Genomic DNA, 27,435 nt, shown 5'->3' on the forward strand with positions numbered 1-27,435 from the left:
CAACGCCAACAACATACATAGTCTCGCCTCCTGCAGAAGTAACCCACTGGCTCTTTACATGAAGGTTTAAGATTCTTCCCTCCCCTACTTTTTTTTTGCCTCTTAGTTTATTTTTTTCCCCCTTTTTTTTCTCTCCTTTTCCGTTTAGCTTTTGATTTCTGTTTGTTTCAGCATATTAGAACTCCCACAGACTAACATACCCTCACCTCCTGCAGAAAAAAATCAACCTCTCTCTCTATATAGGAAGGTGAAAGATTCTCCCCCTTTTTCTTTCTGCTTTTTCGTTTAACTTTTTATTTTTGTCTCAGTTTCACCACATCAGGAGTAACTTTGAGCCTTCCAGTCCGCTGAGCTGCTGAGGAACCAAGACCCCACGGACCACACCTACGTGACTGAGAGACTGATGAGACTGTATCGCTATTCTTGACCCCTTGTACCCTTCCTCATACTCCTCATACCGTCCTCTTCCCTCCGTCCTCTTCCCTCCGTCCTCTTCTCTCTGTCCTCTTCTTCCTCCCTGTCCCTTCTGCCCTCTCTGTCCCTCTCCTTCCCCTCCTTTTCCCCAGTTCAGGTCCTCGAGGGATGCATGAAAAATCGCACTCAAATCCGCTGGAAGCCTGGGATCTTAAATCTTTACTAAATTCGAACCTGCGTAAGAAAAAAGAATAAAAAGGAAAAAAAAAGTAGGAAATGCCTTCTTGCATGTTCCTGGAAGCGTGACAAGACCCCCGCACTCTTCCCCCAGCCGTATTTTATCCCCAGGGAAGCTCACAGTGGGGGAGAGACTCATAAACAAGGAGTCCCGGGCTGCTCCACCTAACCGCCCACTTGCCCAGAGTCTGACGTCACCGCTTCGACCTCTTTCCTTCACTCCCTGCCGCTCCAATTCCCGTGTTTACATCAACGTCTCGCCTCGTGCCTCGTTCACGTGTGCTCGAGACTCAAGGGTCAGGGAGTCATGCTGGAGTCGTGTTCTGAAGCGCTTCGAAGCTTTGGTCCCTCGCTCTTGTGTTCTCTCCAGCTGTGTGTGTGTCTATGCTCCTGTTTTAGTTCTCTTCCTCGGGTCTCCATCTCCAATCTTCTCTGAATTCTGCTGACTGTGTACCGTGAGTGTATGTGTGTTCGTATTTAGTGTACGTTTTCATTGACTATAGATTTGGTACTTGCATATATTCAGTGTGTGTAATTATCCATATTTTCTTGTGTTCATGTGGTTACCTAATGTATTGTGACTTCTAAATGTGGTCAGTAAAACATCGATCTTTTTATCTGCCTTTCGGTATGTCTACGAGTGTCTATCTGTCTATCTCTCTATCTATGTGTGTATGCAATATTCCCAGGCAGGCAAGAGAGAGAGCCTCCCTCGTGCTGCGTAGAAGAAATATAAATGTTCACTGCGCAGTCTAGTTTTTTTAGTGAACAAGCAAATGGCCTCGTCAGGATGAATACTCTCTCTCTCTCTCTCTCTCTCTCTCTCTCTCTCTCTCTCTCTCTCTCTCTCTCTCTCCTTAATCGCAAAAACCAAGCGAGGTCCCTTTAAAAAACCATGCATGTCCCTCCCCATTAACACAAGCACACTCTTCTCTGCCTCTCAGGTCCTCTTTAGCCTGCCTGGAAGCACCACACACTACCCTTAGCACATTCAACACTCCACACTACAAGCAAGCTCTCCGAACCCAGCCAATACGTGAAGGTTTTCTCTTTATTTCCCCTGTGTGTCTTCTGTTTCCCTTTTCCCTGCTACTTCTATCTACGTAGTGTTGGTGTTTTCAGTGAGTGTCTTCAGTTTGTGTTGCAGTTTTGTCTTGTTTCCTGTATAGGTTTGTGTTGCAGTTTTGTCTCGTTTCCTGCACGGCCGTGGGAGTTTAAGCCATATTCTGAAACACTTCTGCGCCTTATCTTCACTACATTACATAGCTCTCTCTAATTGAAGTGACGCTGTTTTTTTTTTTTAAGTGTCTAATGATTCCAGTGATAGATTAACAAGATTTCTACATTATCAACAGTAGAAACAGTACTGAGAACCCGGCTGGTCATTTCTATAGCCTTTGAAAATGGTCTTGCTGAGAGAGCAAAGGGCTTTTGAGTACTTGGCTTCGGGGTGTAGGAGAGGACGTCAGGTGGCTCCTCTTGTTTATTGGTAATGTTTTTGATGGGATTCTCTTGATAAAATTCCTACTGGTGTTCTAATTTGTGTTTTGTTTGACTTCTTTTATTTCTACCTCGTGTTTTTCTTTCAAGTTCGTTGTATTGGAATGTCTTTTTGGAACTTTTAGTATTGGAATTCTAAATTTGGATTAAAAAACAAGAATTTCTCGTGTCTTGTTTTTGTTTTGGTTTCCCCTTCTTTTTTCGTTCATGTTTTCATTAAAGCTCGTATGTGGCTTTTAAACTGGAAAGGATTAAGTTCTGTTCTCTGTTTCGCCATAATTTTTTGTTCGTATTTTCATTCAAGTTCGTATTATTGTTAAACAGGAATGGCTTATGCTTTTTTTTTTCCTTGTTTGTCGTTCGTTTTTATTCATCTTCGTGGTATTGGAATCTCTTAAAGTTGCCTTCTTATTTTTTTATACGTGGAATCTCTTCTGAAAACTCACTTGTTTCGTTTTTGTCTCTTTATGTACGATGTCATGGTAATCTTGCTAATCTTCCCTCTGCTTCGTGAATTATTTCCTTCCATAACCTAGCGCGTCACGGAACCTTCACTTGAAAACAAAGGCGCCTGGTAATAATTTATTTTGACGCAATAACCCTGAAACAAAAGGTGTGTGTGTGTGTGTGTGTGTGTGTGTGTGTTGGTGGGTGGGTTACAGCTTCGCGTAATTTCATTTATCTTTTCTTAACTTATGAAGCATCCTTTTTTTTCTCACATTCGTTAGTTGAGTCTTTCAGTTCTTCCTTTCTCTCTACCTCCTCCTCCTCTTCTTCCTCCTCCTCGTGTGTGTCAGTGAGTGAATCATTACTTCGAATAGTTTCATGCTTCTCTTCGAATCCTTAATTCATAAAACAAATACCATTCCCTGATATTCGTTAATTTACAAATTCAGTCCTTTCCCCCTTCTACTCTCCCACCATCTCCTCCTCCTCCTCCTGGCGGAACACTCACCCAGGGCCCCGAGGATAGCAGCTGACCAGAACACCTCTCCACACAGCGCCGGCAGGAACAGAAGGCCTCCCATGCGCTCCCCAAATTTGTCCTGCAGCGGGTCCAGCATTGTCACGTAACCTTGGGAGCGCATCTTGTTAGCGAAGAGCACGCCGCCTGTGGGAGAGAAAGGTGAACCGCGCTGTGTTGGTGAAAATTGAGGAAGATCGACGGTAAGACAGTGAGATGATGGGATGGAATAGCGGTGGAATTGTAGAGAATGCGAGTCACGGAGGCAGATGCAAGGGGAAGGTAGGAATCGATTAAAGTTTGTGTTTGTGTGAGTGTGTGAAAGATCCTTCTGTTTTTAAGTCTCCCTGTCTCTGTCTTGCTCGTGAATGCATTAAATTTTGACAAGGACTGCTTTCGAAGTCCACAGATGAAGTCAAGTTTACATACCTGTTTAATCTAACCTAACCCAACTCAACCTAAACCTAATCTAACTTACCCTAACCAGCTACGATTAATGATGCAACGGCCTATTAAACTATCACTAGAATCACTAAACTACCCTTGAAAATCATAATAGCTTCCACTAGACCCCTTGAAAATCATAATAGCTTCCACTAGACCCTGTTAAAATTGCAGAGATAAGATGAGGTAGTTTGAGAATCCGGTCCTGTCACTTACCGAACAAGACAGTAAGGTTCTCCGCCTCTCTTACTTACCGAAGATTAGGGAAAGAGCGTAACCGAAGGGCGCCTGACACCACACCAAGCCCGTATCGTAGACCGCTTCTGCTGTTCCGTTTATGTAGCCTCCGCCAACCCACGTCGCTGGAGAAAAGAGAAAATGCAGGGTTTTTTTTTTTTAGTGTGTGTGTGTGTGTGTGTTGGTAGGTGTGGGGATGTGTGTATTGTTTGGTTATGATAATTATATTTGTTTAATACTTTAGGCAGGGATTTGTGTGTGTGTGTGTGTGTGTGTGTGTAGGTAGGTAGGAGAGCATATAATGTTTGGTTATATGGAAAATTGTTTAATACGTAATATCACTTTAATAACTCAAAAAACTCACTATTTTTTCCAGTTTTTACGTCAAAGTAATCAACACAAACGTGACAACACACATTGGACGCGCCAGTAACAACAATTAACCAGTTTGAACACACTTATCCTCTAATAGGCCAATTCAGTAGTTACTATATACATATCCTTGATCATTTATACTTCCTTACCAATCCCTCCACGTGTCACCTGGCCACACTCACCTGTCATCGTAAATATCCCCACAAATATTCCTATGCTTCTCCCGGCTAACATAACATCGTCTGCGTCATCCTCTCCTTCAGGTTTCTTCTTCGCCGCCCAGATTCCGACGGCGAGGATGAGGAGGTAGAAGATGACGATGGCGATAATTCCTCCCACGTTGATCGTCATGGTGGCTGAGTGAAGGTGAGGGGATGTGCGGTGCTGAAGTCTTAGTGATGAGTGCTTAGGGTTCCCGGGTCCCTTGTCACCTTAAGTTTCTGTTCGTGGAGAAAATGGAAGGTTAGTTTGGGTCAGGTTTGTTTTTTTAAAGGGTTTATTTGTTTATTTATTTTTTTTTATAATTGTTTAAGCTTTTTTTTTACGTTTAGGGTTTTTTTTTTTGGGTTATTCTATTTTTTTGGTTATATTTATTTTTCACTATCATTTTTTTTTTGGTTACGTTTGTTTCTTACCATTTTTTACTATATATTTTTTTAATATTTACATTTAGTACATATTTCGCTCATTTTTTTCTTACATATTCATCGTATTTGTATCTTTTGTCCTTCCCTTTAAGAAACTTTTCCTAGTCTTTTAACTTTCGCTCCCTCTTGACCTAATTCATTCTTGCCTCCCTCCCCTCCCCTCCCTCCCTCCCTTCCCAGACATACCTCCATTCCTGAACCCTTTCCTATTCTTCCCTTTCCTCCCTCCTTCCCTTCCCAGACATACCTTCACCCCTCCCTCTTCCCATTCCTCCCTCTACCCCACTGCATCTTCCCACCACACCTTCTCTCTCGTTCTTCTCTCCCTCTCGACTCCTTACCGCCTCCTCGCCCGCTTCCTCGTCCCTTTGAAGCCTCGAACTCTTTCCCTGAGGCACCATTGGGGGAGTCTTTACCTTTACAGTCCGTAGAGGTCCCCATTGCCTGCAGGATGTACGGGACTCTGGTAGAACTTTGGTAGGACTCTGGTAGGACCTTTTCTTCCCGTTTTCTTCTCCTTACCCTTGACCTACTCAAAGTTTTCCTTGTCTTAGCTTTTTTTTCCTTTTCTTTCCTCTTTTTATTTATGGCCCTAAGTTTTTATCCCCTCTCCTTCCTTCCTTTCCTTCATTTTTTCCTTTCGCTTTCCCATGACCTACTCAGTTTTCCTTGCTTCCGGTTTTTTTTTTCTTTTCTTTACTCCTTTTATTCATGACTCCACAGTTTTCCTCCCTGTCCTGGTTATCTTGGCTCTTTCCCCCTCTTCTTCCTCTGCCACTGTTCTGGCACTAACTAGGCACCGTTAGTTTGCATCGCTCGCTGCGTGACCCAATTTCCTTGTCGATCTTAGGGTAGGTTAGGTTAACTTAGGTTTGGTTAGGTTAGGTTAGGTTAGGTTAAGTTAGGTTGGGTTTGGTTAGGTTAGGTTAGGTTTGGTAAGGTTAGGTTAGGTTGGTTTTGGTTAGGTTAGGTTTGGTAAGGTTAGGTTAGGTTGGGTTAGGTTAGGTTAGGTTAGGTTAGGTTAGGTTAGGTTAGGTTAGGTTAGGTTAGGTTAGGTTAGGTTAAGTTTTGCTGTTGGTCGTGTAGTAGTTTTCATTTTGTTTAGAAAGTTACAAGTGTGTGTGTGTGTGTGTGTGTGTGTGTGTGTGTTGGCAAGACTTCCCGGAATGCTTATTAACAATATATTTCCCACACCTCGGTCACTCCCGCCTTTCCTTTCATAAGTTCCAGGACTGGGCGGCTCCTTCCCTCTAATACTCCCTGTAATAACAAGCCGCTATACTCCACCTTAGTTACGCCTGCTAAGGAAAATGTACTCGTATATTATAACCCCCGCTTGGCCCCGTTAGTAAAGCATGTGTGTGTCGCGAGCTAACGAAAGCGAACTCGTATTTTACAAACCCCCGCTATTCCCCGCTAGTTACGCCTCTGTCTCGCGAGGGAAGGGACGTATGTACTTATATATTGCTTCTTGTGATCGACTCAACACGCACTGCAAGGTAATCAATGAGCTGGGTTAGGTTAGATTAAGTTATGTTAGGTTAGATTAAGTTAGATTAGGTTAGATTAGGTTAAGTTGGATTAGATTCGGTAGCGTATGTATTTTTTAAGAATAAGTTTAGAAATTGTGTAGTTTGTGAAAGATTTGAGTGAGAATAGGAGTGCGTGTTTATTTTCAGTGTTTTGATGCGTTGTAGTGGTAGTTACCAAGGTTGTTAAGGGTGTGTTGATTCTAGCGATGTCCTTGCAAGTGGTTTATGCAGAATTGTAATGAGAATAGCGGTTTCCTGTATAATTTTTTCGTTTTGATAAGCTGTAGAGGAAGTTCAGTGGCGGGGAAGGCGATGAGTGTGGAGTTCTTAAATAATAGAAAATGTACGAGACGATAATCTAATGGGAAGCAAAGGAAGATTACAAAGCATGTATATTCCAGAGAGAGACAGAAACAGAGAGAGAGATAGGGACAGAGATAGAGAGTCATTATTTTCAAACGCTCATGACAACGATAATATGAACCCTATGCATCATTAAATATAATCACACCTGACATATATTTAGTGTCTCCGTTGCCAGGTGTCGCCAGGTGATAATTAGCATGAATGGTTTTGTATATATATATTTTTGTTTTTACTGGCTCGTCATTACAGGCATTAAATATTTATAGAGAGACGAGTAAATATTGTGATGCATTTCCTTGTGTGTGTGTGTGTGTGTGTGTGTGTGTGTATGTGTGTGTATGTATGTGTAGACTCGCGTGCCTCGTAAACGAACATAATTGAAGCAGTAATAAGAATAATTAGGAGGAGGAGGAGGAGGAGGAGGAGGAGGAGGAGGAGGAGGAGGAGGAGGAGGAATTGCATTTTCTTATTGTACAAATAGAAAAGCAGGAAAGGAAGAGGAAAATTAATGACGCAGATGAGAGAGAGAGAGAGAGAGAGAGAGAGAGAGAGAGAGAGAGAGAGAGAGAGAGAGAGAGAGAGATGTTACGTTAGGTTAAGTTGTTAGCTATTTAACCTAACCTAGCTTAAGCCAGCCTCACCTGCCACAAAAATTAGCTAGTTTGGCTGTCTTTAGTAGTAGTAGTAGTAGTAGTAGTAGTAGTAGAATTAGTAGTAGTGTTATCGTATATATATATAAATATAAGTAATAGTAGAAGTAGCAGTGTTTCGAGTATATTTAAATGGGAACAGTATTATTAGTAGTAGCCATGTTAGCTTCAGTATAAATAGTAGTAGTAGTATTAGTAATAGTAGTAGTAGTAGCAGCAGCCATGTTATCTTAAATATAAACGCATTACTAATTCATTCCTCTTATTCCTTCGCACGCTCCCTCCTTCACTCCCTCACTCCTTCCCTCTCTCGCTCCTCTGTCCCACTTCGCCTCGCCCTCCACCGTTCCCTGGGGCGCGGTGGCCTTCGTGTGTCTTGATTAAATGGACGCGTATTAGCTCAGAAGGCTTGGATCGACAACGCCTGCGAGGATATGAAGTCTTCAGGTCCCGCGTTGCTTCTGCTCAGCGCGAGAAAAATGCCACCCTTCCTTTGCTAATGTGAAAAGATGCGTGGGTCTTGCCTTCAAAGAGAGAGAGAGAGGTAGAGGTAGAGACAGGGAAGACTAGAGAGAGAGAGGCAAACGGAGAAATAGACAGGAAGATAGAGAGATAATTGGCTGTTTCTTTGCTAATGTGAAAAGATACGTGGGTCTTGCCTTCAAAGAGAGAGGGAGAGGTAGAGGTATAGACAGGAAAGACCAGAGAGAGAGAGCCAAACACAGATAGACAGGGAGATGGAGATGATTAGCTGTTTCTTTGCTAATGTGGGAAGATGCGTGGGTCTTGCCTTCAGAGAGAGAGAGAGGGGGAGAGAGAGAAAGGAATAGGTAGTAGAGAGGGAGACCAGTGAGAGAAGCAAGAACAGAGATAGACAGAGACGGAGATAAATAACAGGTTCTTTTTATTAGTGACGAGATGTTTGGTTCTTAGTTCCAGAGAGAGAGAGAGAGAGAGAGAGAGAGAGGGAGAGACAACGACACGGACAGAGACCAGAGGAAAGAGAAGCAAACAGAGACAGAAGGAAGAGAGAGAGATAATTTGTTGCGTCCTCTGTTAGTGTAAAAAGGTGCATGGCTTTTGGATTCAGACACATACAGACAGACAGACAGACAGACAGACAGACAGACGAACATAGAGACAGAGACAGAGACAGAGAGAGAGAGAAAATTAAGCTGCTTCCATTAGTGTGGCGTGAAGATGAGACTTGTAGCTTGAGACAGGCAGACAGACAGACATGCAGACACAGAGAGAGAGACATAGAAGAGCCCCAGCATTAAAAGAAAGTAGTTTAATTATCACAAATCCTCCAGTCAGTCAGTGAATGAAGGAATAGAAATAGAGGAAGAGAAGAGCTAGATGATTAATATAATTTTCCACTTCATCTTCCATCCCTGAGGCCTTTTTTTTTTCCTTCCTTTATTTTTTCCTCCTTCCCTCCCTGCGTCCCTCCCTCCCTCTGCTAACCCTCCCTACCTCTGTGCCTCCTTGTCTTGTCTTCCTCTTCAATTCCTTCCTCCTTTATTTTCTTTCTTCCCTCCCTCCCTCCCTCCCTCCCTCCCTCCCTCCCTGTCTTCCTCTCCGCTTCCTTCCTCAGCTGCCCTCCAGATGACGAAGTTTAGGATATTTTTTTCCCGGTTTATGCAAGATTTTATTAAGAATTCTGCTTGGTATTTATTTTCCAGACTTTATATATATATATGTTTCGTTATTCGTGGGTAAAATTTTACGTCTGTTCCTGATTGTGTAACGACCATTTGTGCGTTAAGTTAGTCCTATTATTTTGTCTTTCTTTTCGTTAATCCAGGTAAATGTTAGTAATTTACCGACATTTACCTTTCATCTGCATTAATTATTAGACTCCTTTCAATAAATTATCAAATGTACGTAAAGAGAAGGACTTGCATGAATATTGATGGCATTGTGTCAGAGAGAGAGAGAGAGAGAGAGAGAGAGAGAGAGAGAGAGACACCGACCGACCTAATATACACAGATGGTTAGTTCCCAGGAGACCAGAGAGAGGGAGAGGGAGAGTAATAGGTGACGTCACCGCGGGAGGTGTATCGGCGGTTCCCCTTTAGAGGGCGGGGCGTGGGATGAGGTCACTCTTGACTCGTGTGTTCTGACGTCATGTCCTCCTCTTGATGTTTGTACTAACGCGCCACTGCTCTCACTACTACTACTACTACTATCACCACTACTATTATTGCTGTAAACATAATAGTATTACCATTACAACCATTATCAACACACCGCCACCACTACTACTACGTATACTACTACTACAACAAATACAATTATAACAACTACTTCAATAACAATACTAGTAACATCTATAGCAGTTTCCCTCACAATGCCACTCCAGACAGAGCTTAGAACCTGATTGAATGGACGATCAGCGTTTTAAGGTCATTCTAAGGAGAACAAGGGATGGCTAATGGCTGGTTTGGGGGTAGTTAGCCTTTATTAGGGAGCTCCAGGTGGTCCACGTACCTTCCCTTGGTCCGTGAGTAGAAACAGAAATGCCCTGAGCCACGAAGCACTTATAGGAATTAAGTTTCATGACTCGCGTGAAAATTTTTACTCTTCCCGTGATATTTGTTTGACCAGAGGTAGGCCACAGTACTATCGTGAAGTCCTTAGTGAATGTGTATGCATGTTGATCATCTACTTGCCCTGAATGGGTTTATGTAGCCTAAGTCCCTCCTCCCTTTTCGTCTCCCATGCACAAGTACCCTAGGATGTCAAACTCCTTAGGTAATATTTCCCTTACGAGTGAAGCACCGATACTGATTACACCACTCATCACCTTAAACCCTGCCTGCCCATCCCGCCGCGCCGTAACCCATCAGATGAGCCGCTGCCAGGAGCCACAACAGCCTCATATGTCCCAAAATGGCCAGGCATGGGAGGACATCACAGGGGACATCATAGAAACGTTATAGTGTCACACAAATGCGATTAAATGTCCTAGATTAGTTAAGTCAGTTATTTTCGAGGAACATCACGAGAACATCACAGGGACATCACAGGACATCAGAGACATCACGTAGGACATTGAAAGGATACCATAGGAAGATTATAAGGTCACACAAACTTCATCAAATGTCCAAGGATAGGCAGTTTAATTGTGGGACATCAAAAAAAGACATCAAAGGAACATCACAGGGACATCACAGGACATAAGAGACGCAGGACATTATAAAGATACCATAGGGAGATTGTAAGGTCACATTAGTTTTATCTCGTCTAAAAATAGGCAGTTATTTGTGGGGACACCAAAAGAATATCACACAGGAACACCAAAAGGACATCACAAGATATCACAAGTGTTCCTCTCATCACCAGACAACACCGTCAGAGGTTTGTTCAAATGTCAGTCTTTGTTTTCAGTGTTACATCAAAACTGTGGTCGATATTTGAATCCAACACGCTTCCGGGGACGAACTGTAAGACTGGGACTGCTAATTGTGTTGCTATGTATCACTAATGTCACTTTTTTTTAACTACTGTAAAGGTTTAAGTTGTTGCTATAGAACCTGTTTCTTATTTCCTTCTTTGGACTACGAATTCTATTGGTATTTTTTCATTATTGTCTTTTGTAATTACTATTCTGCTATTTCCTGTTGAAGTTATTGTTTTTCTTTTCATTCGTTATAAGTTGACCAGCCTCTCTCTCCCTCTCTCTCCCTCCCTCCTTTCCTCTTCCGTGTTCTTTCCTAACTACTTTCAACGTTTAACTACTATCGAAGTTAAGTATTTTTCTTCTCATTCGTTATAACTTCCCGTGCAGCCTCTCTTTTCTTCTCGCTCTTCCTCCCATCCTTCCTATTTTATATTCTTTCCCAACTCCTTTCAACGTTTAACCATTTGCTGTTGAAGTTAAGTTTATTTTTCTTCTTTTCAGTCGTTATGACTTTCAATGCAACCTCCTCTCTCCCTCTCTCTCTCTCCCATCCTCTCTGATGTCCTATTTGCAACAACTTTCAACGTTTCACTATTTGTTATATAAGTTACGCTTCCTTTTCTCCCTTTCATTCGTTACAACTTCCCTACAGCTTTTCCTTCACTCTCCCTCTCCCTCTCTCCCTCCTAGCTCTCTCTCCCAGGAGCTTTCGCCACTCCCCTTCCCTCTCCCTTGCTTTAATAATTCATAGAATGCTGGAAGTCCTCAAGGGGAGTTGTGATTCCCTTGGGGCCTTACTGGTGCAGACAGGGACCAAGGCACGGGGACTGGCAGGGCGGTGACGGGAGGAGGTGACGAGGGCGAGGTGAGTTACGGGAAGCGGGAAGAGGCTGTAAAGGAAGGAATGAAGCGGGAAGATGCATATTGTTTGAGAAAATGTAAGTACGAAAGTAGACGAAGAAGATATACGCTAGGAAAAGTAGAGAGAGAAGAAAGAAGGGAGGAAATGAGTAAAGAGAAGTGGAAATAGGCTGTAAATGGAGGAATGGAGAGGAAAGATGTATAATGTTAGGGAAAATGTACAGATCTGAATGGGAAAATAAACGAAGAAGAGAGTAATGAAAGTAGAGAAGGGATAAATGTAAGAATACTTAAGGAAAGCGGGAAGAAGCTGTAAAGGAAAGAATGAAGAGAGAGATGCGTAACATGAAATAAAAATAGGCTAGTCTGAATAAAAATAGGCTAGGCTGAATGGAAGAGTAGAGAAAGAAGACAGAGTAGGAAAAGTAAAAGAAAAGAGAAGAAAGGAAATAAGAGAAGCGGGAAGGAGCTGTAAAGGAAGGAAGGAATGGAAAGAGACGATGCATAATATCTGATAAAATCGGCTTAGGTCGAACGGAAAACACAAAAAAAAATAGAGCAGAACAAGTAACGGAGAATGGGAAAAAGAAATAGAGAAGCGAGAAGAGGCTGCAAAGGAAGGAATAAAGACATGCGTAAATAAAACGGAAAGGGTTGAATGAAAAAACTGAAAATACGGGAAAAAAACGAAGAAAGGAAGAAAAAGAGAGAAAGATGGAAGGAGGAGAATTAAGGGAAGAGAGAAGAGGCTATAAAAGGAGAGAGAACGGGAAGAGGAAGATAACGGAATAAAGAGGATGAGAGAGAGAGAGAGAGAGAGAGAGAGAGAGAGAGAGAGAGAGAGAGAGAGAGAGAGAGAGAGAGAGAGAGAGAGAGAGAGAGAGAGAGAGAGAGAGAGAGAGAGAGAGAGAGAGATAAGAATTTGCATAAACTGATGTGAATTTCAAGAGGAGATAGGAAACTTAACTTTATTCCTGAGTGATATTAAAAGAAACAGTTTTCCTTCAGATATATCGAGGAATATTTCAATTAATGGAGTTTATACCACAAATTTACCTTAATAATGTCTTTTTGTATGTTGATTTCACTGTCGTCTATATCTAATTAACTTTCTTTGTCCTCCTACTCCTCCTACTCCTCCTCCTCCTCCTCCTCCTCCTCCTCCTCCTCCTCCTCCTCCTCCCCCCGTCTTCTTCATTCCCTTTCTTTGTTTCGTAATCTCTTTCTGTCTTGTATATCTCTTTCTTTAATCATCATAACTCTCTCTCTCTCTCTCTCTCTCTCTCTCTCTCTCTCTCTCTCTCTCTCTCTCTCTCTCTCTCTCTCTCTCTCTCTCTCTCTCTCTCAACCACCTCCTCTTCCTCCTTTTTCTCTCCCTTTTCCTCCTCTTTTTTTTTTCTTGCATTATCAGCACATACACCACCTCTTTCCTCCTCCTCCTCCTCCTCCTCCACCTCCTTTCGCACGCCTACTATCACCCTCCTGCACACCCCCAGCCCCACCCCCTCTCTCTCTCTCTCTCTCTCTCTCTCCCATCCAATAAAATTACTGATGCAAATTCTTCTTGATCCTCATGTATCCTCCCTACTAGTTTATTTTCATCCCAGCGGGGCGCACAGGGGCCCAGGAACCACCAGACCACTTAGGCCGCTATTATTCTTTGCTGGACGTAGGAGTCTCGGCTTTAATCACCTCCTGTGGGGTAGCCCTGTCTTATCCCTGTCTCCTTAACTTGCCTGGGTTTCGTCACCGTTCACAGTAATGTAGCTGTTTGATTTTAACGTTCATTATTTGTTTTTGTTTTTTTTTTTTTTGTTTTTTTTGGTTGTTTTGTTTAGTTTACCTTTTTTTTTACGGTGCGTTTCGTTGCGTTGAAATTTTTTTTTTTTTTTTTAGTCAAGGGACTTTTTCTTCTTTTAGCGTAAGGAGGACAAGGTGGAAAGTAAAAGTATTCAGGAAAGTTGTGGGGCATTTTTTTTTTTTTTTTCACTCATCAAAAGTAACTGCATAGAAATTTGTACGGAAAAGTTGTGGTTCGGTAATTGCGAAGAGGAAAAGGATGAAAAGGACACTTGAGAAGAAAAGAATGGTGGGGAAAAGAATAACCATAAACGAAAAAATAAATCTGAGAAATTAAACGAAAGATGAAAATAATTAAAATAGTTACTCGGAAAACACTAATAGAGAGAGAGAGAGAGAGAGAGAGAGAGAGAGAGAGAGAGAGAGAGAGAGAGAGAGAGAGAGAGAGAGAGAGAGAGAGAGAGAGAGAGAGAGAGAGAGAGAGAGAGAGAGGAAAAAAAACGAAAAGAGAAAAAGACGAAAAAAAACGAAAAGAGAAAAAGACGATAAAACCAAAAGACGAAAGAAAGTGACGAAAAAAACGAAAAGAAAGAGACGAAAACGAAAGACGAAAAAAAACGAAAAGACAAGAGAAAAAGAGACGAAAAAAACGAAAAGACGAGAGAAAAAAGACGAAAAAAAAACGAAAAGACGAGAGAGAAACGAAAAAATGAAAAGACGAGAGAGAAAAGAGGCGAAAGAAATGAAAAGACGAGAAAGGCGAGAGGCGAGAGGATGAGAACAAGATAAGACTATGAATCACTGGACACATTCCGAGCCAAACGGGATGGCTAGTTTCAATCTTCGCCTGCCAGTCACACTCACGCCTACCCTCACATTTCGTGGCGTGAGACAAGGAACATGACCCGCCGCCTCCTCCTCCTCCTCTTCCTCCTCCTCCTCCTCCTCAGCATCCTGTATCGTTAGCTAAATCGCCCTCCAGAAAAGTTTAAAAGTCCTAGCCATTATTTCAACGTTTTTTCTCCCTCCTCTGATGAGTCTGGAGCCATTTAAGTGCCATTTGATGCCATTTGGTGCCATTTAGTGCATTTGCTACCGAGACAAGATGGAAAATGGCAATGGTCTGAGGTGCTTGCGCTTAATTACTGCTCTTTTTATCGTTTCTTTTTCTTTTGTTTTGTTGTTTTCCTTTTTTTTCTTTATCTTTTGGAATTTTTCTATCACTTGTCTTTCTTTGTTTTATTTATTTTCTTTCTCTATTCCTCCTCCATTCTTTTTCTTTTTTTCTTTCTCTCTCTCTCCTCCTCCTCCTTCTCCTCCTCCTCCCTTTGATTTTTTTTTATTTTCATTCTATGCTGGAGTTTTTTTTTGTTTTTCTTTATTAATTTAATTTATCAGCCTAGTTCTTGTTATATTTAGTTTTTTTCATCATCATTTATCGTCTGTAAGTTTATGTAATGTTTTATAGGAATAGTAGAAGCAGGAGGAGGAGGAGGAGTTGTAACAAAAGTAATAATGGAAGTAGTAGCAATAATGTCAATAATAATAATAACAACAACAACAATAACAAGTAGTAGCAATAATATCAGTAATAACAACAACAACAACAACAATACCTTACCGTCGCTTCCCTGCAAGGCTCACAACGCATTCCTTCACATCCATCATCATCTGCTTCACGTCAATAAACAAACAAAAGCAAAACTTAACCAAACAAAAGCCTCCAGTATTTATCTTGTCCACAGGTCCACAAAACCCCACAAAACCAAACTCCTCCACTCCACACGCCGTGCTATCCACTCACTCCACCTCCACTCCACTCAACCCAACAATATATATCTAACCTGACAATTCTTCGCCACACTGTACCTCATTCAGGGCTTCCAACACTCCCAGGGGCACCACCAGGGCTTTCATTGTCCATCATACGCCACAGGAAAGGTTGGTAGCACTGACAATGTCCTTTATAATATGTAGCAACACGAGGAGCATTGTAAGAAAGCTTCAATTGGTGCCCTGTGGCCGGCTCGTGCCCTTGCCTCCGTTACCCTCGTCCTCCTGACACATTATAGAGTCATTTTCGTCATCGTTCTTTTATGTAATCTTAGTCTCCTGTTTCTGCGTTTTTTTTTTTCTTTTTTTCTAATTTTGTTTTTAAGTTTTATTTTTTGTTAGTTTTATCCTGACTTTTTTTCGTTGTTATTTTATGTAATCGTAAAATCTCAGGTTTCTTTTTTTGTTTCTGAGGTTTTAGTCTTTTTTTTTTTTGGGGGGGGGGTGTTTGTAATGTAAGCGGAAAATCTCAGTCTCTTCTTATATTTCTCAATTTCTCTCACGTATTTTATAAAGTCCCTGCGTCTTTTGCTACTTCATTTTTAATCTTTCTTCTCATGATGCATTATTGGGTTAATTTGTCATTTTTTTCCGATGTGTAATCACTAAATTAGTTTCCTTCCATCTTTCAAAGGCTCCCGTCAATTATTCTAAACGTTTACACCGGAAAGAGAGAAAGACGAGAGATAGAGAGACGGACAAAAAGAGGCACAGACAAAGACATAGGGACAGAAAGAGCTAGACACACAGAGTGAGACGGAGACAGAGATAAACACGAGGCAAACACGAGACAGACTCGGGAGACAGGAGACACAGAAAGATAGAGACAGACAGACGGACAGGCAGGCAGAATGTGATGTAAGGCCCCAATCATTAACATAGCCGAGGGAATCACTTTCAAGGTCACTAGGGCAATCTCTCCCCCCTCTCCAGCCGCCCTGGTGACGCTGGTGCTGAAGAGGCGTGGGAGGCGACATCTGACGGCCACTGAGTGAAAAGAGAGAATCCCAACTTGCGCGCTCCCCTTTCTCGTCCTTCGTTCATTATGAAAATATACGATACGCTAAAAATAAGAATAGTTTTTCGTTTTTTCTAGCGTCATTGTCAATTTAATTTCGTTTTCTTTAAGCATTCTCATATTTATTACGAAGCAGGATAACTTTCACACGTTTACCTTCGTCTATTATAAAAAAAAAAGTAAAAACATTATTAAAATATATACGAAAAGAATAAGAATAGTTTTTCCCTTATTTTATTTTTTTCTAGTGTCAATAGCAACTTTCGTTTTCTTTAAGGATTCTCACATTTATTACGGAGCACGGTAACTTACACACGCTCCCCTTCGTCCATTATAAGAAAAAAGAAAACGACACACGATACGGTGCAAATGGGATTCATTCGCGAATTTTAAGGCACACAGTAAGACGCCCTTTGTAGAGTGAAGTAAGGGCCTGACATCCTTCACTCACCTCCTTCGCGCTGTCACAAGTATAATAATTTATCTTGATAAAGGAGAATGGGGCAACGTGAACCCTTCTGTGTATGGCAATGAGGCGAGAATAATTGTCGTCCTTGTGGGGAATTTTGTTATCAAGGAGCATTGTGTGTGTGTCAAAAAATCCTTTAGTGCTCTTAACTCATGACCGTGTGTGTGTGTGATGTGTGAGAGAGAGAGAGAGAGAGAGAGAGAGAGAGAGAGAGAGAGAGAGAGAGAGACTAACTGGCTGACTGACTGGAATAAACGCTAATCCATGGTTTATGAAGGTCAGAATGTGTGTGTGTATGTGTGTGTGTGTGTGCACGTGTGGGTGGGTGGGTGTGTGTGTGTGCGTGTGTAGACTCTCAACAAGACTCATTCACTCACATTCATTCTCTTCACACCTGGTTGTAAAAATGGACTAAATATTGATTCCCTTCACACAGAACAGAGTAATTCTTGGCTTCATACTCACTGCTGACGTCACCAACTCACACTGACGTCAGCAGACAACTCTCTACACACGGAACGGTTGAATTAGCGTCAGCCCTTCCCTTCCACCTTGACTCGGTTCTCGATCAGCACTTTTTGTCAGCTCACGAGGAGTGGGGAGAGAAATTTTAACACCATTGATAAAAGTTAGTTTCCTTATTGATTTACTTAAGTATGTGCGTTGCTGCTTCTCTGTTTTCTATTGTGGTTTGTTTTGCGAAGACGAGTAGATGAGAGAGTGAGTATAAGAAGTGAAGAAACAGTTAGATGTAAATGAAAGGAGGAGTTGATAGGTGAAGACTGAAGATGTAGGAAGATATGAATGAAAGGATAAGATAAAGATAGGTAAGAGTAAAGAAATTAATAAAATGGCTAAGGAAATGGAGAAATAGAGAAGGAAATAATGGAAATGGGGATAAAGGAGAGAGAAATGGGAGAAAGATGAAGAATAAGTAAAGAGGAAGCGGAAATAATTAAGAAGCACGTGGAAGGAAAACTGGAAATAGGTACGAAAAGAGAAATAGAAGTAAGAAAGGGAATAAGTGTAGAGGAAAGGGAAATAACTGGAAAGGAAAAAATAAGGAGAATTCTTGCAGGAGGGAAGTGGGAGATAAGTGGGGGATATTTCACGCTTGGGAGAGGAGGGAGGGAGGCAGGAAAGTTGGGGGGAGGGGGGGGAAGCAGGACCAGGTGGGCGTGTGTCATTAATCAACTGTGTTTAAACAATTCATGCATCGGGGAAAGGCGCGCGCGTACACACACACACACACACACACACACACACACACACACACACACACACACACACACACGCCAGAACACGCACGCATGCACACACAAATGGCGGGTTGGTGGGCGGTGGGCGGGATTCAGTGTTCAAGGTGACCCCGGGAAGGGCAAAGCAAAGAGAGACCTCCTCCTCTCTGCTCTTACTTTCCTCTACGTTACCCCTTTCCTCGTTATTTAAAATCCCTCCCTTCTGGTACATTTTCCTATTTAAGTAGTAATATATAGATATCCCCTTTGCTTTAACGTGGCCAAAGGTTCGCGCAGGGTCAGGCGTGCGCGTGGTCGTGGGGTCTTGGTGTAAACACGGGCAGGCTCACAAAAACGTTCCCCGCTTTGCATGGTCCCTCTCTATCTCTTCCTCCTGAGCGATCGTTTAAGCAACGTTCCTCAGACTTTCCCCGCCTCGGTCTCCTACCCTCCCTCCCCCCCTCCCTTGGTCCCTCCCTCCATCTCTCCCTCCTTCCTGTCACTCCTCCATCCTTCCACTCTCTCACCTCGTCACCTCCTCCACTATTGCTTACACTAGTACTATAAACATGGAGTCGTATTGTCACCTGCCACGTTTACGACCTTTCATCCCATTCATCTGCCCCTCCTCCTCCCATTCCTCCCCTCTCTCCTCCCACCAGGCGCCCCCTCTCCCCCGGCCCACGCTCTCCCAGCTCCTCCATGCTCCTACCCCGGCACTCTTTTGGCATCCTTATTTCCTATTCCTCACAGCCTCCCGACACCTGTCACCTCCCACCCAGCACTCTTCATTAGTCAAAGGAAAGGGAAAGGCTCAATTACTTACCTTGTGACAGATGGTTCAATCTTCCTCTTGGCTTACGCTACGAGAAAAGTATTCATCATCTTTTCAAAATATAAATCTGTCCAAAGCTCTTACAAAACTTCAGTGGTTCAAAATAGTTTTAAGAATCTTTCATAACAAAAATAACAAATCTCGTGTCTGTCATTCCAATGTCTCGCCTCGCCTAGTCACTTTTAAGTTTCCTCGAGTAAAGCGGCGCTTGGTGGAAGACTTGCCCGGTGAAAGGAGAGCGAGGAGTGATGAGTGACCACCCGGTGAAGTCACACGAGGAGAAGTTAACTAAGACAAAGAAGAGTGGCGAGAGAGGCCAAAGAAGCACCGAGGTCACCGTAGAAGGAGCGCGTGGTGGCCGAGGTCGGGGTCAGGTCAGGGGGAGCCAGTCATGTCCACAGGTCTGGCCGGAAGGTGGAGCTGGCAGCGGCGAGGCACCCACAGCAGTCACCCCAGCGCAGTGAGGTCTTCTTGGAGGGGGTGTTCTTCAGTTTGAATCCTAGGCCGCACATTTACCTCGGCGCACCAGAACACGAGCACAGAGAGTTAACATTCAGGAGAGCACGTCCCGGAGGCTCCAGCGATCACTGCTCACTCAGGTGGAAGGCCGCGGCGACCATGACGGGGACTGCCTTCAGGTGCTGGAGCTCGGAATCAATGGCGGTGTCAGCCGTACGAACCTCTCATGGAAAAGGTCTCGGTCGCTCCGGACTCAGACTCGCCTCTACAGGGCTATACGGGGGAGATCCGCCCTCAGGAGCCTCCCTTCGTCCTCTGCAGTCAGTTCCTCCCTCACAGGACTCGTGGTCTACTCTTTGGGACACCCGCTGACCTGAATCCAAGAGTGCCGGTGCGTAGGTTCCCCGACAAGGCCTGATCCCCGCTCGCCTCGCGCCTGCCTTGCCCGCCAATCGACAGCCAGACGCGATAACGCTGCCACCTACCGGCCCCGCGCCCCACTACGACCACAGGTGTAACGCCAACGCACACTACCAGGCCCGCTCACTCCGTTGGCTGCTCCAGATCGTTACCGCCGCCCCCTACCACTCTTTGTAACTCGCTACCGGCGCTCGCTGTAAACACATTTATGTCACGGGATAAGGAGTGTTCATCAAATTTCCCCACACGATATGTCACACAGGTACCTCGCGCTCCAGGTCAGGCGTGATGCGCGCCTCCATGGTCCCTCAACAGGAGGCTCCCCGCGGCGATAATTTCTTCATTCCCGTCGCTCTAGTACATGCACTGTTTGCTCTTCATCCGCCGTAGGGAAAACTAAGAAACAGGGCCAGGGAGTCTTTTCACAGCAGCCAAAGATAAAATCCGGAGCGATCGATACCGTGCGCTTGGAGATGAAATTTCTGCAGCCGACTTTCGGAAGGGAAACGAAGGACGTGGGTCGGCGCCATATTGATCTTAGACTCGCCTGCCACTGAGCGAGTTGGACTGGGCGGAGCTCCCCGATGATTGGACGGCAGATTCCTGGGGGAGGAGCCTTCCTGATGGAGCTGAGGACAAGAAAGGTCTCGCTTCACTTCGGTTCGAATTACGAGTACACCGAAGCAGGAGTGATGGACGGCGGCACTTCACCGCCTCCCCTCCGCCGCCACACATTAGGAACCAAAGACTAATCCCAAGGTCCGTAGTGACATCGCGAAACCCACGTAATTACCCACCGAAAATAAAAAAAAAGGAGTTAACTTCATTTTACACCTTAAAAACACCCTTTTCATCCACGTCAGGGCACTTGATGAATAGAGGAAAGGAGGGCTTGGCTATACATGAAGGCAGATCCTAATTAAGACTACCGGAATGCATTACTTGGAAACCAGTAGCCGCTCCCCCTTGAGTGAGTGATGAAACTTGTATCGAGCGACTCCCACGCGTCAGTCGAACCCTTCCCAGACACCGGTGCCTTGCAAGACCCGCCGCCCCGCCCCGCCCGCCCCGCCCGGCCAGGTACAGTCATTCATGGGGCCTCTGCTGCCGACACTCGTGATAGTCCCCACTCTGCCAGACGCATAACTAAAAACACAATGACGCACTGTATAGTATTCATGCGTAACCATGATAGCAAGTGCACAATGACTGATAGAGGAGGAAAATAAATTAATGTTTCTTATAATGGATTAATCAGCTACATATATATCATTATCGATCTCTTTTGTACTGCTTTTAGTTCATATTATGTCAGGCTGCGTAGTGTCTCCTCTGACCTTGACATTGGCTTTGTTTATTCATGGTGGTAGCGTCTGTGTGATGTTCGCTGTTCGTGCAGACTAGCGGGTAGTGAACTGTGGCAGCGCACCTCCCTAGAGTATATATCCACTCAGCCGTGCACCGCAACACTACCCCTTATTTTGAAACGCTTTGCTCTCACTTTCTCACCACGACTATTTTCCAAAGCCAAAGAGATGATTAGTCTGGTTCTCAAGAGTGTTCCTCATGTTTACAGTAAAGGAACCTCGTTATTCTCGCACTAGAATCATTAAAACAGCCATAAAAACCCGTGTCACTTCAGCTAGAGCCTTTTGAATCTAGTGGAGATGCGGCGCAGAGGTATTTCAGAATATAACCACTTTAACTACTGCGCTTTGATGTGTGTGTGTGTGTGTGTGTTTGTGTCAGTATATGAATACCAGCCGCTCTGTTCATGACTATCTCAGTGTGTAATTGTTCATGCTTATATGTTAATCTTGGAATCGGTTTGAAATTACACGAAACATAACTAAATATAAAGAAGACAACAGAACTTTTTACATCGCCAAATGAACATAATTTTTCTTTACTTTCTTCTTATTCTTAGTTAGCCTCCCTTACACGTAGATGGATAGATAGATAGATAGATAGATAGATAAGAAATAAGACGATAAGCATGATTGGTCTTAAATATTCCATGCTTATTCCCTCTCCCCAGAGAAAAAATGTATTAAAATTTCACAGGCAAAGCAAACATCGAGGTCAATGAATGGCTTTATGTTAATATACTGTAATGATTTGTTTTATTTGATTATTTAGTTACGTAAAATATAATGAAATTCATGCGGCTTCCATGTACACAATTAACTTGTCATCACTGGTCTTACGGTCTAATTAACACTCGGGAATAAATTTGAAATAACAAGTCTGTGTGTGGCGTGGATGTGCGTGTGTATGTATGTGACCAAGACTACCACTCGCGAACTAGACAGCCGAGTGACAAAACCTGTGTAGCGGAATGAGTAGCAAGCAATGTTTTGAAGTTGTTTTTATGACCTTACACTGACACTTGATATATCGTCCTTTTGTTTAGTTTTATTTATTTAGTTTTATTTATTTTCTGTTTTATTTATTTATCTATTTATTTTTATTTATTTTTTGTAACTGTAAACTACTGGGATTTAATGTGTCATCATTTTTATTTCTGGCTGATCGTAAACTATTGGAAGTTAGTGTATTGTCATCTTTGTGTTTGTCTAACCGTAAACTCCTGAGATTTAGTGTGCCATCACCTTTATTTTTTGTCCTGATGTAAACAGAAACTCATTTTGTCGTCACGTTTGTTTTGTCTGACCGTAAACTACTGAGGCTTAATGTATCATCATCTTACTTTTGCATGAGTGTGAATTACTGACTCGCAATATATCGCCATCTTTGTTTGACCGTAAACTGTTGAGACTCGCAGTATATCGTCCTCTTCGTGGTCACCGCTCGCATGCAGCAAGAAATTTCCAGCGGGAGGTCGATGACACGTGCTGAGACTAAACCTAGAGATCACGTGTTTAGACTCGAAGTTAACCACACATGCTCGTATCGCAGTAGTTAAGTATTTATAAAAAACACGAATGGAGCTAATCTTACGAGACAAAAGCGTTAGAAATTCTTCTTGGCGTTTCTCCTGTATCAGTAACTAAATGTAGCAAGAGAAGAAATATTAGCCTTGGAACGAACAATATTTTTACTTGCAATGTCATTTCTCACATATCATTAACTAAATATAGCAAGAAAAGAAAAATGCATTACAACAGCCAAAGTTTTATTCCCTGTGGTGTTTTTCGCGTACCAGTAACCAACTACAGAAAGAAGAGAATATCAAAATAAAAACGGCTAAAGTTTTGTTCTATCTGCCATTTCTTTCGCACTAATACTAAAATATAGCAAGACGAGGAAGCATCGGAAAACTTGGCAAATGAAAGCCGTTGTAAGAGCATAACATTTTTCACACCTACTACGTTGATTACATTTAACACGTTGTAATGGAAGTTATCGGAGTTTTCAAGAGATTATAAATTAGATAGTTAAGGACTCAGCATCGTTAGTAGTGAAGAATATCCCTGAGAATCCGACTAATAATCTTTTTCGGTCTTGAAAATAGTCCTTATGAGAGAATGGAGAGCTTTTTTTATCAATTTTCGAGGTTTTCATTCATTTTAGTGACAGTTTCACGAGAATTCCGCATCATCACTGGCGAGAAACATCGATAAACACAATTAATCATCTTTGAAAACAGTTATGAAAACCAAAGACGATTCTTGTTCGAATTTTCAACGTTTTTTAATTATTATAATAAGTCTGGCGAGGGTTCAGCGGAGAAAAACATCCGTAAACCAAACTAATCATCTTTACGAGACCCTGAAGCGCTTCGAACTACTGGCACCGAACTAAAACTGTACTGAAGCCACAGCAACAGCAACAAAGACGCGGCGCCTCGCACACTACCACCCAGACGTTCGCAATGGCAAGGAAATCAAGTGAATGCTCCTCCCACGCTCTCCAGGATGCAATTTACCGGGTTATTTTCATCCTGCATTCATCACCAAAAGGACTCTTCAGGACCTAGCGGCGGGGGGCTGCAAGAAATAGTGACGCAGGTATTGGGTCGTGCAGATGAAGGGAAGGCAGGAGCTCTCCGTCTGCCTACCTCTGGGAAATGAGAGGTGGAATTGCCTCGTCTCTCATTTTCTCCGTCAATTCCCTGCAATTTTCTTTTCGTGTATGTATGATTCCCGCCTCAAAATATAGCGCATACTCGAATGTAATACATAAAGGTATTTCAGGAAGAGACGGGGAGAGGAGGAGGGTGAGGGGAAGGTTAGAAATACCTCATAAGTTGCGATAGTTCCCTTAACTCCACCGACAAAAGTTTACCGGGAATAAAAAGGAACATTGTTGGTCTACTGCTTACATTAGGGAACCAGATCGAAGCAAGACGAGGAGATGAGGCATTGTGGGAACTTTGGTATTGCGCGCTGCCTCGTGACTCTTTGGGACAAGGGTGAAATGAGCATGTAGCGTTGATTTTGTTTCCCCGATTGCACCGCTGAGTCGAGAATATTAACTTTAGGATAATAAATACGAGAATGTTTAATGTTATCTGAATCAGTAGTAATGAAATCCTGGGATCACTGAAAGCTTATTTACAATTATTATTATTTCACTACCATAATTTTAGTTGCTTTTGATATGTTATAGCGGCGCCATATGACCACGATGTTACTTTTTTACATTACTACTACTACTACTACTACTACTACTAACAAAGTAAAATAGCTGGTGTTAAGATGACCACGATGTTACTTTTTTACATTACTACTACTACTACTTCTACTACTACTACTACTACTACTAACAAAGTAAAATAGCTGGTGTTAAGATGACGTGTTGAGTTTGTTTTGTCTTCAGCTTAAAAATCCTGAAGACGTATTACGTGGAATTAGGTTTGAAATATTCGAGGGTGTAGTTTTGAATGTTCGAAGCATCGCCAGCTCAGTGATTCGAAACAGCGACACTCTTGGTGGGGAGAAAACGAAGTATCTATTATCTAAATAAATTTAGTAGATGCACATATTTAACAACGTATGGGTAGTGAATAATGACGCTTTTTATTTTATTTAACATATTTCATTATCATCCGCGGCATGTAACGGTCCTGGACATTTTATAAGCAAGTTGATGTCTCCTCCCTACAGTTCACAGTGCCGGCCATCTTAGAGGACGTGTGGTGAGACGGCCGGTACCGATGAGTTTTGTGCCTCTCCGGTGTACATTCCCGTCTCTCAGCTGCCTGGAGTCTCTGTCAAATGTTCCCGTGGCGTGTTGTCCTTCAATGTCTTGTGTGCATCGGGTCTGCGCGCCCAATGGCAGGAAATCACGCCATATGTTCCTGATGTCAGTTTTCGGTAAGCTGCGCCATGGTAATGTGAAGATACGATTGTTCTCATTTCAGTTATTGTTTCCTGGTAGCTATTTACCTTTCTTATGCTAATCTGATTATTATTTTTCAAGCTAAATGGCATGGTTCTTTGCGGGATAATATTGAAATAACGTTAGTGTTTCCACCATTGGATTAGGTTAACTTATATTAGGTTAGATTTATATTAATTAATTTCATTAATTTCACTGTTAATTTCATCGTGTAGACCATGATTTGGAAAGCGTATCAGATTTTTGCCCATCAGATTTTTGCCCAGAAATAAATAAGTCGATATTAGTAGGCTGAGTTGCTTCCATAAAACTCGGCTTTCGTAGAAGTACCATGAAGACGGTGTCAGTATTGACTTAGATGCGCGTGCTGGGTACTATAGGATACACTTAGAGACAGTACGCAGTACGTGGCCCCGATCATCTCCGTTTCACTAGCCGTTGATGCTGAGGTGGAGGTCATCCCTTATACCGGGACACTGGGTCACTGGGACATCCGGGTTTACATTCATGTTTCTTTCTCCTTTCACCGTTTCCCTAGAGTCCAATTGTTTCTCCCTTGCATCTTCCTCACTGACTCCCCATGTTTCCCCAGGTTCCCATACGTTAACTAACCAGAGGGAAGGATGAACAACTGGATGAGCCGTGCGCCGTCCACTTCAGCCCCATTCAAATATAGGCCCGCGGATTTGTAGCCAGGCGCGCTAGCCACTGACCCGTATTCTGAAACGCTTCGCTCTCTCACACCACTCTCAAGAGTGTTTCTCCTGTTAATAATAAAGAAATCTTGTTAATCTGTCACTAGAACCATAATAACACTCTTAAAAGCCAGTGCCACTTCAACTAGAGCCTTTTGAATGTAGTGGAGATGCTGCGCGGGTGTTTCAGAATGCGGGCCGCTGCACCACGGAGGTACGATATCATGTAAAGTGGTAAGAATACAATGGGCCTGTATTTTGAACAACGGAGTTTCCTCAAAGTTTTATTTTCCGAACTCGTGAGATATGTTTAGTCCTCATCTCGTCTCTCTCTCGCGCAGGAATCATGAAAACGCCCTTGAAAACCGTTTTAACTCCCACCACAGCCCGTTTACAAGTCGAAACAAGACGCTGAAACGCTTGAGAACACTGCCCCAGGTGCCGCCAAGTATCAAGTGACATTTAGCTCAAAGCATGAGGCGAGGAGACGAGGGAATTAGATCAAAGGTAGTCTCAGATATATCCACGAGCTGATTTTCCGTTGTCATTTTCCGCAGTGTGTGTAGAATAGCAGTTGTTTGAGGAACTATGCAATTGTCTTCTTACCTTGTAGAATATTAGTATTAGGAAAACTCGAACTTAGTGTAGGAAATGCATGAAGACAGACCGGTGGCTATTTAGGCAGCAAGTGTTGATCCTCTGGCAGAAATAACATGATTTTGTTTTCGTCGCTTAAGCTTTTCACAGGTTAGTAGTTTTCCGAATAGTACCGTACACGTGATGGGGTCTACTGATCATTTAGTGTGCAAGTCACTCCCCGGTTTCTTTTTGTCCAGGTTATATGAAAGCGCAGTTATGATCAATATTTGAGAAAATCATTGGTCACAAAACAAAACATTTTAGAACACTCAAAACTTGCCACTATTTTTTTTTTTTTTTTTTTTTTTAACATTCCTTTATTTCAGAGAGCTTTCGAGACTGCGACAGACAAGACCCATGACGATTGATCACCAACTTGCATCATTAAATGTGTCCATTTCTCCAGCTGCTTTCTTATATACTCTGGACATGTCAGTCACAGCTAACTTCCTGCAGTCAAGGTAAGGTACATACATACTTTAGATTTAGTGTGTACTGTAGAATTACTGTGCAATATTCCATATTTAGGCATGTTGGAGAAGCTTCTGTAGCTCAGTTTCTTGATATTTACTTCACCTCATCAATGTTTTTCCTCATTTTGGTTGCTCAAAGCATATACATACATATATATCTTCTGATATGAATGAGAACTACTCAAAGTCAGTATTTTATTCTCTAATATTATACACTATTTTGTACAGTAAAGACTAACACATCTTCCATTCCTTTCCCTTCCAGCACCTCCACCACAATGAACCTGAGACACCAAGAACTCTTGCAAGAAAACGGGAGCCTGAGAGAGAGAGAGAGAGAGAGAGAGAGAGAGAGAGAGAGAGAGAGAGAGAGAGAGAGAGAGAGAGAGAGAGAGAGAGAGAGAGAGAGAGAGAGAGAGAGAGAGAGAGCCTCATCACTACAGCCAGGTTGTACGTAGCATAGCACTTGGTGTAATTATATAAATAAATAAAGTTGTATTTTTGGCTCGTTAGAAAGTTCGTCTGCCGAAACAATGACAAGTATCTCAAGGGGTTACACAACTAGCACGTTCATCAATAACTATCACGTTAATATAAATGTTGATGTGTCCAGGGTCCA

The 27,435-nt window shown here is 42.7% G+C and overlaps 1 protein-coding gene and 1 long non-coding RNA gene across 5 annotated transcripts in view; one reads left to right on the plus strand and one right to left on the minus strand.

Annotated features, from left to right (window-relative positions):
- LOC135090541 (high-affinity choline transporter 1-like) overlaps positions 1-4,522 on the minus strand; it is a 33,632-nt gene extending 29,110 nt beyond the window's left edge. For both annotated transcript variants that reach the window (XM_063987364.1, XM_063987365.1), the window contains exons 1-3: positions 4,354-4,522; positions 3,814-3,921; positions 3,107-3,262 (exon numbers count right to left, since the gene is read on the minus strand). In XM_063987364.1, coding sequence (XP_063843434.1) covers positions 3,107-3,262; positions 3,814-3,921; positions 4,354-4,522 — 433 coding nt within the window. The remainder of the gene's footprint in view (positions 1-3,106; positions 3,263-3,813; positions 3,922-4,353) is intronic.
- On the plus strand, positions 1-27,234 carry LOC135090544 (uncharacterized). Of its 3 annotated transcripts, none has more exons than XR_010262037.1 (6): positions 1-1,112; positions 3,153-3,397; positions 4,435-4,537; positions 24,775-24,984; positions 26,670-26,804; positions 27,082-27,234. It is a non-coding gene; the product is annotated as an uncharacterized LOC135090544 (long non-coding RNA). The 3 variants fall into 3 exon arrangements; XR_010262036.1 differs by having other exon boundaries at positions 1-1,106; positions 4,435-4,633; XR_010262035.1 differs by having other exon boundaries at positions 1-1,106.
- Positions 27,235-27,435: the final 201 nt, after the last annotated feature.

Source organism: Scylla paramamosain, chromosome 35 (assembly GCF_035594125.1).
Source record: "Scylla paramamosain isolate STU-SP2022 chromosome 35, ASM3559412v1, whole genome shotgun sequence".
NCBI lineage: Eukaryota > Metazoa > Arthropoda > Malacostraca > Decapoda > Portunidae > Scylla > Scylla paramamosain.